The sequence below is a fragment of the Oncorhynchus keta genome, chromosome 27 (assembly GCF_023373465.1).
Source record: "Oncorhynchus keta strain PuntledgeMale-10-30-2019 chromosome 27, Oket_V2, whole genome shotgun sequence".
Classification (NCBI taxonomy): domain Eukaryota; kingdom Metazoa; phylum Chordata; class Actinopteri; order Salmoniformes; family Salmonidae; genus Oncorhynchus; species Oncorhynchus keta.
This window is the reverse complement of record NC_068447.1, coordinates 14,452,545-14,468,382: the sequence shown is the minus strand read 5'-3', so window position 1 is coordinate 14,468,382 and position 15,838 is coordinate 14,452,545. Positions and strand designations below refer to the sequence as shown.

General features: G+C 40.9%; 1 protein-coding gene across 1 annotated transcript; it reads left to right on the top strand.

Moving 5' to 3' along the window:
- The first annotated feature begins 3,627 nt into the window (after positions 1 to 3,627).
- comta (catechol-O-methyltransferase a) lies at positions 3,628 to 13,693 on the top strand. Its single transcript, XM_035794636.2, has 6 exons — positions 3,628 to 4,313; positions 9,756 to 9,927; positions 10,133 to 10,250; positions 10,652 to 10,845; positions 11,010 to 11,141; positions 11,252 to 13,693. The coding sequence occupies exons 2-6, from the start codon at positions 9,757 to 9,759 to the stop codon at positions 11,429 to 11,431; spliced, it is 795 nt and encodes a 264-aa protein (XP_035650529.1). The 5' UTR covers positions 3,628 to 4,313; position 9,756; the 3' UTR covers positions 11,432 to 13,693.
- Positions 13,694 to 15,838: the final 2,145 nt, after the last annotated feature.

Sequence of the window (15,838 nt, the reverse complement as noted above, 5' to 3'; positions counted from 1 at the left end):
ACATTGAGCCTGTGCAAGAGAGTCTTCAAAAAAGTATTATAATAAAATAAGGGTTCAATGCAAATAGTCCGGGCAGCCATTTGATTAACTGTTCAGCAGTCTTATGGCTTGGGAGTAGAAGCTGTTAAGGAGCCTTTTGGACCTAGACTTGGGGCTTCGGTACCGCTTGCCGTGCAATAGCAGAGAGAACAGTCTATTACTTCAGTGGCTGGAGTCTTTGACATTTTTTAGGGCCTTCCTCTAACACCGCCTGGTATAGAGGTCTATCCTCTATAGCGCCTTGCGGTTGGATGCCGAGCAGTTGCCATACCAAGCAGTGACGCAACTAGTCAGGATGCTCTCGATGGTGCAGGTTTAGAACTTTTTGAGGATCTGAGGTCCATTGCTAAATCTTTTCAGCCTCCAGAGGGGGAATAGCCGTTGTCATTCTCTCTTCACAACTGTATTGGTGTTTTTGGACCATGATAAGTTCTTAGTGATGTGGACACCAAACTACTTGAAGTTCTCGACCCGCTCCACTACAGCCCTGTCGATCTGAATGGGGGTGTGCTTGGCCCTCCATTTCCTGAAGTCCACGATTAGCTCCTTGGTCTTGCTCACGTTGAGGGAGAGGTTGTCCTGGCACCACACTGACCTCGGTGATCAGGCCTGCCATCGTTGCGTTGTTGGCAAACTTAATGATGGGGTTGGAGTCTTGTGTGGCGGATGTGTTGTTTCCTACCATCAGCACATGGGGCGGCCCATCAGGAAGTCCAGGATCCAGTTGCAGAGGGAGGTGTTCAGTCCCAGGGTCCTTAACTTAGTGATACACTTGGAGGGCACTGGTGTGTTGAACGCTGAGCTGTAGTCAGAGGGACGGAAGCTATACTGTTACATGTGGATCTGTTGGGGCGGTATGCGAATTGGAGTGGGTCCATGTTGTCTGGGATGAGGGTGTTGATGTAAGCCTTTCATGGCTACAGTTGTGAGTGCTACAGGGCGATAGATACAGGGTGACAGGTTCCCTTGGCGTTCTTGGGCACACAGACTATGGTGGTCTGCTTTAAACATGTAGGTATTAAAGACTGGGTCAGGGAGATGTTGAAAATGTCAGTGAAGAAACTTACCAGCTGGTCAGCTCATGCGCTGAGTATGCATCCTGGTAATCCATCTGGCCCTGCAGCCTTGTGAATGTTAACCTGTTTAAAGGTCTTACTCACATCGGCTCTGGATGGCATGATCACACAGTTGTCCGGAACAGCTGGTGCACATATGCATGGTTCAGTGTTGCTTGCCTTGAAGCGACTCGCTCGTCCGGAACAGCTGGTGCACATATGCATGTTTCAGTGTTGCTTGCCTTGAAGCGACCATTTAGCTGGTCTGGTAGGCTCGCGTCACTGGGCAGCTCATGGCTGGGTTTCCCTTTGTAATCCGTTATAGTTTGCAAGCCCTGCCACATCCGACGATCTTCAGAGCCAGTGTAGTAGGATTCGATCTTAGTCCTGTATTGACACGTTTCCTGTTTGATGGTTCATCGGAGGGCGTTGCAGGATTTTTTACAAGCATCCGGATTAGTTTCCCACTCCTTGATAGCGGCAGCTCTAACCTTTAGCTTAGTGCGGATGTTGCCTGTAATCCATGGCTCTTGGTTGGAATATGTATGTACGATCACTGTGGGGACGAAGTCATCAATACACTTATCAATGAAGCCGGAGATTGATGTGGTATATTTCTCAATGCTGTCAGATGAATCTCAAACCATATTCCAGTCTGTGCTAGCGAAACATTCCTGTAGCTTAGCATCCGCTTCATTGGACCACTTCCGTATTGAGCGCGTCACTGGTACTTCCTCTTTTAGTTTTTGCTTGTAAACAGGAATTAGAAGGATAGAGTGATGGTCAAATTTGCCAATTGGAGGGCAAGGGAGAGGTTTGTCCTCATCACTGTGTGTGGAGTAAAGGTGAGAGTTTTTTCCCCCCAGTTGCACATGTGACATGCTGGTAGAAATGAGGTAAAACGGATTTCAGTTTTCTTGCATTTAAGTCCCCGGTCACTAGATTAGCATTTTCTTGTTTGCTCATGGCCTTATAATTTCAACTTCAATGGGGTAGGTATGTCCCAAAGATCCCGGATAGCACAGACCAAAAATTCTCTGGGCCAGTTTCAAACAAGTTAATACAGAAAATAAACTCCCTGACTGTACTCATTCAATCTGAAATAACCTATGATTTGAAAACAGACCTAAAAGTTAGCTTGGTAACCATGGTGACGTCCAGTCAGTCACTCCTGTGTTCTTGTCCAGGCAGAAACATCCCTGCAGCACTTCTCTCTAAACATGCCACAGAGACTTGACAGAAAACCGTAAACGTGGAAAACCCTTGACCCCGGAAGAATAGGGCTAACATACTAACCATGACTGTTGAGCTCAGCAGCCCAGTATTACTTATAATACTGGCAAGTCCTGTACTCTGCAATGGGCTGTAGTTATATAGAGCACATAGCTTTACAGTTTTTGTTTATTTTTTGTTGTTGCTGAGAACTCATTCCAACTGATATATTCAGTGGACTGAACAACAGCAAAATACAGTGCTATAGATGGTTTATTAATCAGAATAATGGAATAAGGAAAAACACTGGGACGAGTAGCTAAGTAAACATGCAGCTAAGTAAACATGCAAATGTCAACCTGGAGTGCAGTATCATAGGATAATACATCCACTGGCCACAAGAGGTCACTGTTTAGCCTGGACTAGGCTCAGAATAAAATATCAATTGTGTGTGTGTGTGTGTGTGTGTGTGTGTGTGTGTGTGTGTGTGTGTGTGTGTGTGTGTGTGTGTGTGTGTGTGTGTGTGTGTGTGTGTGTGTGTGTGTGTGTGTGTGTATCAATATCACACAAGCTATAAGGCTGCCTCTCTTCCTACCGATATGAGTAATGTGGCAGCTTTATGAAAAACCTGGATTTATCTCTCTATGCTGCTGATAATGACAGTATTATTATTTATTACAGGTGAAAATGCACTACAATGCAGCATATTACTTCAATAGAGATTACTATCAAGTGTAGGATGTGTTGTGCTATCATGTTTTAGAGGCAATCTCACAAAATAACAAAGTGTGTTTTTCCAGTGTGTGGGGATGTGCTAGCTGGGAGGGAGCATCTGTGTTCAAGTGTGATGGAGATTGCGGATGGCAGGTACAGAGAGAGAATGAGGCTGTGCCTCTCCACCCTCTGGCCCTCCTGGTAGAGGCCCATAAGGTCAGGCAGGGTACGGTGGTCTGCAAAACAGAATCCAGGGACACTTACATGGAACTGACATTATTGATTCTATTTTAACCATGTTTTCATATTTTATGTTTCAAGACTGTTTTTCTTTTCTTCTAATTTTGTTGTAATAATGAAGTGTTATTCAAGCTCTTTCCATTCTGGCATATCCTGAGTATGACAAAATGCAGTCCGTACAGGGTGTAGTTCTCCTGCTGCTCTCTCTTGGTATATTTGACAGAATATGTGAATTACTGTAGAAGGGGAGGGTGGAGAGGGGGAGGGGCAGAAAGCGAGAGATAGGATAGGAAGAGAGAGACAGGAGCATGGCAAGAGGAAGAAAGAGATAGAATAGGATGAGGGAGAGAGGAGCATGGCAAGAGGAAGAAAGAGAGAGATAGGATAGGAAGAGAGAGACAGGAGCATGGCAAGAGGAAGAAAGAGAGAGATAGAATAGGATGACAGAGAGAGGAGCATGGCAAGAGGAAGAAAGAGAGAGATAGAATAGGATGACAGAGAGAGGAGCATGGCAAGAGGAAGAAAGAGAGAGATAGAATAGGATGACAGAGAGAGGAGCATGGCAAGAGGAAGAAAGAGAGAGATAGAATAGGATGACAGAGAGAGGAGCATGGCAAGAGGAAGAAAGAGAGAGATAGGATTATTGCATGATTGGCTAAAGAGGGATTTAAAACTCTGCCCAGTTGGCTGTTGATTAGCCTTTCTCTCTTTGTGTGGGTGTGTTTTGGGGCTTATGCTATGTCACTGTGTGTGTGTGCAACTGAGCCAAGCTCTGCAGTTTGACCTAAAGCTGCACATTCCTTTCAGCTCACGTCAAATCTGCCTGGGAGAGTAATAGCGAGAGAGTACAGAGCGAGAGAAAGAGAGAAAGAGAGAGAGTGAGAGAGGAGCGTGCGATAGAGTACAGAGAGAGAGAAAGAGAGAAAGAGAGAGTGAGAGAGAGTGAGAGAGGAGCGTGCCCCGTAGTGTGGTGGGGGACTTAAAGGGGAAATAGGCAACAAAGGATAAGAGGTTGTGGAGAAGCAGCTCTTAGCGTGGAGACATCAGCAGGAAGTAAGATATGGCTCTATTGGAAATTATGTTTCAGAATTATGTTCAACAGTTTGTCTGTCCTTTCTTTGTTGTGTTAAATTCCATGAAAAGCCATGGTGAGATTGCTTTCTGTGTGTGTGTGTGTGTGTTGCTGTTTTGAAAATGTGAAAAATGTTAACTTGAAACTCCCCCCACCACAATACCAGTATTGTTTGTGGTGCTTTGCCATGACCTGAAATAAGAGGGCTTACTGACATCTGAGAACATGTACAATATGTTAGTGTAGAATTACTTAAATTCATATGTATATATTAAATATAGATATATTTTATATTGCATGATATTTTTTCTTGGTCATTTGCAGAGCTAAATATCTTTACTTGGCCATGTAATGAAGCTTGAACATGCCTTCAACCTCCCCCAAAGAGGATCAAATCATCACATGCTTTATTATCCGTGTGTAAACTAATATTGTCTCAGCTGACAAATTCACCGCCTGTCTGCTACTGCTTATGCTATTGCTGCTATCTCATCTACCTGCTCAGTTCAACGTCTATTTTCAATGTATATTTGTTTGAGTTGTGAACTAACGTGAATTCAAAGTGAAATCAACAACAAATGTCCCCATGTCATTGGATTTAGGTTCAAAGTTGGGTGGAAAACCCCCCCGAAATGTCCTTATGTTGATAGATTTCTTTGTTGTTGAAATTACATGAAAACAACATTGATTCAACCCGTTTTTTGCCCAGTGGATGATAGCGTCTTTAATTCACCGTGTGAACATTTCTCAGGCACCTCTATTGTTCTTTTGAAGTGGTGGGCTCTTAAGTCCTCAACAACAACGGAAAGGAGACTCCGGTCCAAAGTGTATTGCTGCCTACTAATTAGGGAGGGTTGAAAATGGGACTAATTTGTCAACATGTTGCGTTGTTGTTCTATATTGGCCAAACCCTGATATTTCCTTACACAATTTGATTTCCTTACTAGTTCGATTTTGACACATTTTAGGAAAATTAGGATTTTCTGAAACGGATGCCACAAATGCTCAAGTCTAAGGTCATCAATCCTTTAAAAATAATTTACTGAAGTGATATGATTAATCATTTTGATCACAATGTAATTTCCCTTCATTTAAATTGACTAACACCAAGAGACACTAGACTCACCAAATGACCAATGGAATCCTCACATTTATGACATACTAAAAGGGTGTGATTAGCTAATCCTTTTCTTTGTAGACCCCTCCTCAGATAATAGTTTGCCACCGGAGAGATGCTCAAGGTCCTTACATATCTTTACATATCCTTACATATCTTTCTATTCAGTGATTTTATTCAGTGATTTTTAAGGTGGTAACACTAATGACATAAAACCAAGGGACACACCATACTAGTAAAAAAAGCCTTTGTTTTTGTTGATATATACAATATATTAAATATGTTTCCTCACTGTCTAGCCTTCAAAATAGTATATATATATAATATGTCACCACACCTCTTCACATTACCAGTGGGACAAGCCAACCTGCTAGCCCCCAGTAGTTTTTACAGTGTATACAAATAGATGTGTTGCAGTAAAAAGGACGTACACATGTTTTAAATAACAGTTCAATTAAACCGAGAATGTATTTGTAATGTTTTTGTCATTTTAAAGTATTTCTACATGGTGTCAAAGTCAAGCATTTACCACCGCAGTTCAAGAATGACCCTATTGTAACTTTACTGTGACACGGATCTTAACCCTGGGCTTGAAGCCAGTTTTCACATAATACGTGCAGAAACAGCACATCGAGAACCAAGCAAAACAATTGCACCATTTCCTTCACATGCAAGGAAAGTGCTGACTGTGGTGCATGACACATTTTTCTTACTTTCCAGCAGCTCTTCCCACTGCAGTTTCATTTGAAATTGATATTTTAGTTCTATTTCATATTTAACCTTTATTTAACTAGGCAAATCAGTTGAGAACACATTTTTATTTACAATGACCGCCTAGGAACAGTGGGTTAACTGCGTTATCCAGGGGCAGAACGACAGATTTTTACCTTGTCAGCTTGAGGATTCGATCTAGCAACCTTTGGGTTACTAGCTCAACACTCTAACCACTAGGCTACCTGCCACCCCAATTTAAATTGGGTCTACAGAGGGTTATTAGAAATTATTTTATATGTGTCGTGTACTGTCGGGATTCATAGGAGGAGTTGAAAAATATTAACCAAATACCAGTGAAGCACCATTCAATGGCAATAGGGTTTTATTTATGATATTCATAATTCATGAGGCTGTCTATTATCTTCATGCACAGTACTGTAGTAATCTTTACTAGCATGCTGTTCATCTTAACTATACGTTGGACCACCATGAAGTTAGATTCACTCTGCTACAAAGGCCAGTGCCCTTTTCAAAAAGTAATGACTTTACCCTTTTTTTGTCTTCCACCCATTTTGAGGTTGATCAGTTACACTGTTTAAAAAAATAAAAAATAAAAAATGTAAAATCCAACTTAACCAATTGCTTAATCTGTAACGGTCGTCGTATGAAGGAGAAGAGGAGGACCAAGGTGCAGAGTGGTATGTGTTCATATTTATTCAAATGAACACGGAAATAACTAAAATAATAAAGAGAAACAACCGAACAGTTCTGGCTGGTGCAGACACACAACAGAAAACAATCACCCACTAAACACAATAGAAAAACGGCTACCTAAATATGGTTCTCAATCAGGGACAACGATAGACAGCCGCCTCTGATTGAGGACCATACCAGGCCAAACATAGAAATAGCAAATCATAGAAAAACTAACATAGACAACCCACCCAAGTCACGCCCTGACCATACTAAAACAAAGACATAATAAAAGAACTAAGGTCAGAACGTGACATAATCAGCGTTATTCTGTGAGTTGAGTGTACTTCAAATGGGCAAGAATTTGAGCTAATGTGTTGTTTACTCAACAAACTATGCTCGAAGTGAGCTGTATTTGAAAAAGCTTGTTGCGTAAAATTACAAATTCATGTTTGCCTTTGGAAGGTTAGGCAACACGGTATGTGGTTCAGCTATATGGCCAAATGCTGAGCAAACTCACAATCTATTGAAGCTGGTTGCCTTACAATTGTACGTTAAATCAACAAACTCTGCTTGTTGAGTAAAATTGAAAATGTATGTTTGCTCAAAACCACACCCAACATGATCATCTTTCCCAGAGCATGCTCTATTGCAGGTTGATTTTCATAATTGTTTGTTTCAATACCTGTGTTTTTGCATTGGTTGATTCATCTTATGGAACATAAATAACATACATTTTTCTAAACTAATCCAATCCGTTAGTAGTTTGACTTTTTCCATGTGTTACTGAGATGGCTGTTCCAGTTTATATGATTTAGGTCATCTCAATAATCATAATCAATCATCCCTACCCTGGCAGTCATTCTCAATGCGGGTTATGGGTGATTAACATTTTCAATTGTTGTATATCTTCACCGTTGGATTCCAATAGGAGTTACACATCACTTTGCAAGCCAGCATAATGTGACTAACAGGCTTGATGTGGCCTGTAAACCAGAAGTTTCAGACCACTGCGTTAGGGTGTAACTAGGCCTTCAAAGAAAGGCCTTATGATATACACTTCCTGTCAAAAGTTTTAGAACACATACTCATACAAGGGTTTTTCTTTATTTGGACTATTTTCTACATTGTAGAATAATAGTGAAGACATCAAAACTCTGAAATAACATATATGGAATCATGAAGAAACCAAAAAAGGGTTGAACAAATCTAAATATATTTTATATTTGAGATTCTTCAAATAGCCACCCTTTGCCTTGATGACAGGTTTGCACACACTTGGCATTCTCTCAACCAGCTTCACCTGGAATACTTTTCCGACATTCTTGAAGGAGTTCCCACATATGCTGAGCACTTGTTGACTGCTTTTCCTTCACTCTGTGGTCCTACTCATCCCAAACCATCTAAATTTGGTTGAGGTCAGGGGATTGTGGAGGCCAGATCATCTGATGCAGCACTTCATCACTTTCCTTCTTGGTAAAATAGCTCTTACACAGCCTGGAGGTGTGTTGGGTCATTGTCCTGTTGAAAAACAAATGATAGTCCCACTAAGCGCAAACCAAATGGGATGGCGTATCACTACAGAATGCTGTGGTAGCCATGCCCGTGCTTTGAATTCTAAATAAATCACAAACAGTGTCACAAGCAAAGCACCATCACACTCCATGCTTTACAGTGGGAAATACACATGCAGAGATCATCCATTCACCCACACCACATCTCAAAGACACGGTGGTTGGAACCATGAATCTCAAATTTGGACTCAAGACCAAAGGACAGATTTCCACCAGTCTAATGTCCATTGCTCGTGTTTCTTGGCCCGAGCAAGTCTCTTCTTATTGGTGTCCTTTAGTAGTGGTTTCTTTGCAGCAATTCAACCATGAAGGCCTGATTCACAGTCTTCTCAGAACAGTTGATGTTGAGATGTGTCTGTTACTTAAACTCTGTGAAGCATTTACTTGGGCTGTAATTTCTGAGGCTGGTAACTAATGAACTTATCCTCTGCAGCAGAGGTAACGTCTTCCTTTTCTGTGGCGAACCTCATGAGAGCCAGTTTCATCATAGCGCTTGAGGGTTTTTGCGACTGCACCTGAAGAAACTTTAAAAGTTCTTGACATTTTCCACATTGACGGACCTTCATGTCTTAAAGTAATCATGGACTGTCGTTTCTCTTTGCTTGGTCTTTTACCAAATAGTGCTATCATCTGTTTACCCCACTACCTTGTCACAACACAACTGATTGGCTCAAACGCATTAGGAAGGAAAGAAATTCCACAAATTATCATCTATGAAGGCACACCTGTTAATTTAAATTTATTCCAGGTGACTACCTCATGAAGCTAAGTTGAGAGAATGCCAAGAGTGTGCAAAGCTGTCATCAAGGCAAAGGGTGGCTGTTTGAAGAATCTCAAATATAAAATATATTTTGATTTGTTTAACACTTAGTTGGTTACTACATGATTCCATATGTGTTATTTCATAGTGATGTCTTCACTATTATTCTACAATGTAGAAAGTAGTCAAAATAAAGAAAAACCCTTGAATGAATAGGTATTTTAAAACTTTTGACCTGTAGTGTATGTAATGTAAAGAGTTTAATTTTACACTGGGAAATATCCAAATAAGGTTGAACAAATTCTCAAGTTGAATTGTATGTTCACTCAACTTAAAATTCAAAATTGAGTGAACATTTCAACTTGAGAATGTATGTTGGTTCAGCTATATTCTCAAATGTTGAGCAAACTCACAATCCTAATGCAGCTAGTTGCCTTACAATTGTAGGTTGAATCAACATATTATTATTGTGTTGTCGCTACAGAGGCCTGCTGAGGACAAACATAGGGAAACAGTACCCTAGTGTGCTCTCCAATAACAGTGTGTCTGGTCTTTTCCTCCCCAGCATGTTGCTGTCTTTCCTGGCTTTGTGCTGTGGCGGAGCAGCTGTTCTGTATGCCCTGTACTCCTGGCTGATCCCTGCAGCTGTGCAGTACAATGCATGGTGGGCCCTGCTCTGGCACGACACCATTGTAGAGAGGGCACTCAATATCCTCACCCGATCCACCCGACCCCAGGTGACCTCTCAGACATTTCACCCTTTGGAACTCATGTTTACTCAGTTACATTCACTCGTTGTTTAATGCAGAAAAGTGATAGAAGATGAAGATATCATAGCTTCTTTAAAAAAACATCTTTCCCCTGTATTAATATCCGAAGTTTCTTCTGGTCTGGTTCTTTGTTTCTTCTCACTCAAACCCTCATTCTCCCTCTGATGCCCAGCGTCTTCTGAGAGCAGTTCAGAAGAAGGCAATCAAAGGAGACCCTCAGAGTGTCATCTCTACTATCGATTACTTCTGCAGGCATTCTGAATGGGCCATGAATGTGGGAGATGAGAAAGGTATTGTACACCTTGTGTTCTGCTTTCACGTGCATTTCCTGGTTGCCTCCTCTCTCAGTGTGTTCTTACACACTCTCTTGAATGTTGACCTGTGGATTCTTCCCTCCCTCTACAAGTCTATCTTGTTTTGTGAGAGAATAGCCTTAAGACTTATCACAGCTCAGTCATGAATGTACTGTTTCTCTGGGTCTATAAGACATCTGTATGACTGCACATGCATAGAGGGGTACTTGACACACACACATGTGCCAGAAGCACATGCCACAAGCACAGGCAGTCAAATAACCGGTTACTTTTGAATATATACTGGTATGTGGTAATATGCCGTATGTTACCTCGGAAACTACACAAAGAACTGTGTAGTTATGTTAGTCACATTATTGTCCTGTTTGTGTATTTAGGGGCCATCTTGGACTCTGTGGTGTGTGAGGTTAGTCCATCCACTGCCCTGGAGCTGGGTACGTACTGTGGTTATTCCACTGTTCGTATTGCCCGCCTGCTGCCCCCTGGCACCAAGCTCATTACCCTGGAGTTCAACCCAGACTATGCCGCTGTGGCTCGTCAGATCATTGAGTATTCTGGGCTCCAGGACAAGGTGAGGGTGCTATGGACAGACGGGCTGAATTCAATAGAACACACATTGTGATCTTTATGTATGCTTAAACATTGCTCTGGTGTGTTGACTGAATTCCAAACAGGTATACAGTAGACAGAGTCAATCATATTTATGTTATTCAAACTCCCATGATGTTTTGGCAGATTTGTCTGGTGGAAGGAGCCTCAGGAGATCTAATCCCCAAAATGCAAGAGCTATTTGGGATTAAAACGTTTGATTTTGTCTTCTTGGACCACTGGAAAGACCGCTACCTGCCTGATATCAAACTTCTAGAGGTAAAAAACAGCTGTATATGTCTGCAATTACCCTGTACATGTACTGTATTACTTTGCATGAAAATGAACAGCAGCCAATTCTTCCCTTCTTCCTTTGCATCTTTCGTCAGGAGTGTCAGCTGCTGAGGAAAGGATCCATACTGCTAGCAGACAATGTCATCTGTCCTGGAACCCCTGACTACTTGGAGTATGTCAGAAACAGCCCCCGGTACGAGAGCAAATATTTCAAATCCCACCTGGAGTACACTAAAGTGGAGGATGGCCTGGAGAAATCTGTGTTCTTGGGATAAAGACGTGACAGGCCGTGGTTCATATTCAATAACACCTACCGCACCTATGTTTATCCAGTATCTTTGTTTACTTACCTACTGCCCATGTACACACTAAGGAGTGGCACTGTGAAAACAAAACATTTATCTGAAAGGCTCTGTGCAATTGGGATCCTTGGGACATCCCTGGTCCATTGAAGTTGACATTTAAAATGGTTATGGTTAAGGTAAGTGTTAAGGTTGGGTAAGGGTTACATTTTACGGTAGGGACATCCCAAGGATCCCGGATAGCACTGACCTGTCTGTAAGGAAGGCCTACCTGCTACTTTTAGAGGACCCAGCACCATCTTGACACTACTGCGTAAATACTGCCATGTGGGTTTAATTGAAATGAGCTCTCTGTATCCTTCCGTCTGCCATAGTGGAGCACGAAAAGGAAGGGCGGGTGTATTGTCCCTTTATTTGACGTTTTAAAACTACTTAGTGTTGTGTAATAGGAGTCAAACCAAGATGAATAAAATCAGGAAGTCATCTTATTAACATATTTCTGATGTGATTACAGTAAAATGCAGTGCTTTACATTATATTCTTTATGCTTCACATTTTGTAAAATTGTTGTATATTACATGTTAGTCATTTAGTAGACACTTATACAGAGCAACTTACAGGAGCAATTAGGGTTAAGTTCTTTGCTCAAGGGCACGTCGGTCGATTTTTCACCAAGTTGGTTCCGGGATTCAAACCAGCAACCGTTTGGTTACTGGCCCAACGCTCTTAACCGCTACACTACCTGCTGCCCTATAAATTAATTGATCATTTGTAAACCTTGCTTGTCAGGCATCAATTGTTTAATACTTGCAAGATTTGCTGAACATTCATATTTTTAATGATGGATTTTACTCAGATTATTTTGAACCCATCTTTGTAATGTTTGGAGTTGTGATGATAATGAAGATATTGAGAACAACGGACAAATGCTTCAATCCAATTAATGTCTTTATTAACATCGCAAAGGATGGGTCGTGCTCAGACGAGTACCTTGCCAAACCTACATTTGACATCTCTCTAACTTAAACAACATGTACATCCTAAGATCATGACTGAATTTATCATTACAAAAACATTGGGTCAGTTACAGTGCCTTCAAAAAGTACTCATACCTCTTGACTTATTTCCACATGTTGTTGTGTTACAGCCTGAATTCAAAATCAATAAAATGGATTGTTTTTCTCACCCATCTACACACAAAAGTTCATAATAACAAAATGAAAACATGTTTTTAGAAATGCTTGCAAATGTATTGAAAATTAAATACACAAATATCTCATTTATATAAGTATTCACACCCCTTCTACCTTGTAGAAGCACCTTTGGCAGCGATTACAGCTGTGAGTCTTTCTGGGTAAGTCTCTAAGAGCGTTCCACACCTGGACATTTTCCTAGTATTCTTTACAGAATTCTTCAAGCGCTGTTAATCATTGCTAGACAACTATTTTCAGGTCTTGCCAGAGATTTTCAAGTAGATTTAAGTCAAAACTGTAACTCGGCCATTCAGGAACATTCACTGTCTTCTTGGTAAGCAACTCCAGTGTGGATCTGGTTTTATGTTTTAGATTATTGTCCTGCTGGAAGGTGAATTCATCTCCCGGTATCTGGTGGAAAGCAGACTGAACCAGGTTTTTCTCTAGTGTAAAAACTGATCTGAGTTGTGTTGGTAAAAGGACTGTATCTTGCTGTAACTGTTGGTTTGAGTTAGGGCGTGGTGCAGTTCCCATGTGGTTTATTATTTCAGTTAAATTGGTGAAGATAATGATGACAGATGGTAACATGGTTGAGGATGTAAGGATGGGATGGTTACTTGGTCATAAGCATCCAAATACACAAAGGAAAGGGTTACAAGAGAAAAGGTGTCTTGTAGCAAACCACTTACAAACAGAAATGGTAAGATCTGCCACACTGATTAGTGACAGGTGTGGGAATTTAAAGGTTGTGAAGGAGCTGGAGTCCCTCCTCTGCTGGAGGGGGATTGGACAGGGGGATGGTGGTTGGTGATAGGGTGAGGGGACTGTCGGTCAGGGTAGGGGCAATTAGACCACATCTAGGGTTTTGCCTGTGCTTAGCTCCATTCCATTTCTTTTTTATCCTGAAAAACTCACCGGTCCTTAATGATTACAAGCATACCCATAACATGATGCAGCCACCACTGTGTTGAGAATATGTAGAGTGATACTCAGTAATGTGTTGTATTTTCCCCAAATTAAAGACTTACTGCCTTGTCTCTTTTATTCTGTACTGGCTTCCTTCTTTTCCACAATGTTGTTGATCCATCCTCAGTTTTCTCCTCAGAGCCATTAAACTCTGGAACTGTTTTAAAGTCACCATTGGACTCATGATGAAATCCCTGAGCAGTTTCCTTCCTCTCCAGCAACTGAGTTAGGAACAACTTTGTAGTTACTGTGTGTATTGATACACCATCCAAAGTGTAATTAATAACTTCACCATGCTCAAAGGGATGTTCAATATCTGCTTTTTAAAATGTTTACCCATATACCAATATATGCCCTTTGTGGGGCATTGGAAAACCTCCCTGGTCTTTGTGGTTGAATCTGTGTTTTAAATTCACTGCTCGACTGAGGGACCTTACAATTATCTGTATGTGTGAGGTGCAGAGATGAGGTAGTCCTTCAGAAATCATGGTAAACACTATTATTGCACACAAAGTAAGTCCATGAAACCTTACTTGTTAAGCAAATTTGTACTCATTAACTTATTTAGGCTTACCATAGCAAAGGGGTTGAATACTTATTGACGCAAGACATTTCAGCTTTTCATTTTTTTTATACATTTGTAAAAAAAAAAAAAAAATCTAAAATCATAATTCCACTTTGACATTATGGGGTATTGTGCTGTAACAAGGCTGCAACACAACAACATGTGGAACAAGTCAGGGGTACTTTCTGAAGGCACTGTACATATTCACTTTGGTCACCATAGCGTGAAGGTAATGTATGCATTGGAAAGTCTTCTTTGTGTTCCATGAGTAGTACTGACTTGCCTAGTTAAATAAAGATTCAATAAAATAGCCCACCTTAACATACTGTATGTAGCCTAAGAAACAAGGTTCATGAAATTGATAACTTGCTAGTAACAGAAAACATTCATATACTGACTATCTCTGAACTCACTTAGATAATACAGTGGTACCAATACATGGTTTCAACATCTTCAGATGCCAATGGTGGAGGTGTTGCCGTTTATGTTTAGAATCATATTCCTGTAGGGATTGGAGAGGATCTCATGTCAAATGCTGTTTAAGTCACATGGCTACAGGTTCAGCTGCCTCACCTAAAGCCCATTCTTGTGGGAAGCTTATATAGACCACCAAGTACCAACAGTTAGTATCTGGATAATGAAATGTGAAATGCTTGATAATGTACAGTATGTGATATCAACAGAGAGGTATATTTTCTCGGTTACCTAAATAGACTGGCTTTCATTAAGCTGCCCACTCAAGAAAAAGCTTCAAACTGTAACCAGTGCCTGCAACCTGGTTCAGGTTATTAGTCAACCTGCCAGGGTATTTACAAACAGCACAGGAATTAAATCATTCACATGTATTGATCACATCTTTACTAATGCTGCAGAAATCTGCTTTAAAGCAGTATCCAAATCCATCGGATCTAGTGATCATAATATAGTAGCCATATCTGGGAAAACCACAGTTTCAGCACGCTTATAGGGAAGGGCATTCATCATGTACGGCACTTACACAAATGACTGATGATTGGCTGAGAGAAATTGATAAAACAGTTGTGGGAGCTGTTTTGTTAGACTTCAGTGCGACTTTTGACATTATCGATCATAATCTGCTGCTGGAAAAACGTGTGTTATGGATTTACACCCCCTGCTATATTGTGGATTGAGAGATACTTGTCTCACAGAACACAGAGGGTGTTATTTAATGTAAGCCTCTCCAACATAAACCAGTTAGAGTCAGGCATTCCCCAGGCCAGCTGTCTATGACCCTTACTTTTCTTTACTAATGACCTGCCACTGGCTCTGAGTAAAGCCTGTGTGTCTATGTATGCTTTTTAAAATATTGTTTATGCAACCTTTATTTAACTAGGCAAGTCAGTTAAGAACAAATTCTTATTTACAATGATGGCCTACACCGACCAAACCCGGATGACGCTGGGCCAATTGTGCGCTGCCCTATGGGACTCACAATCACAGCCGATTGTGATACAGCCTGAATGCTGATGACTCAACATTATACACATCAGCTACCGCACTTAACAAAGAGCTGCAATCAGTTTTAGAATGGGTGATAAGAAATAAGATAGTCCTAAATATTTCTAAAACTAAACTTATTTGGAACAAACCATTCACTAAACCTCCTCTAAATCCTGTAATGAATAATGTGGTAAT

Bases quoted from the DNA above. Each gene is read 5' to 3' on its own strand.
- comta (XM_035794636.2), top strand. From the start codon at position 9,757: ATGTTGCTGTCTTTCCTGGCTTTGTGCTGTGGCGGAGCAGCTGTTCTG. The intron at 9,928-10,132 runs GTGACCTCTCAG...TCTGATGCCCAG, and splicing joins CCCGATCCACCCGACCCCAG to CGTCTTCTGAGAGCAGTTCA. The intron at 10,251-10,651 runs GTATTGTACACC...TTGTGTATTTAG, and splicing joins GAATGTGGGAGATGAGAAAG to GGGCCATCTTGGACTCTGTG.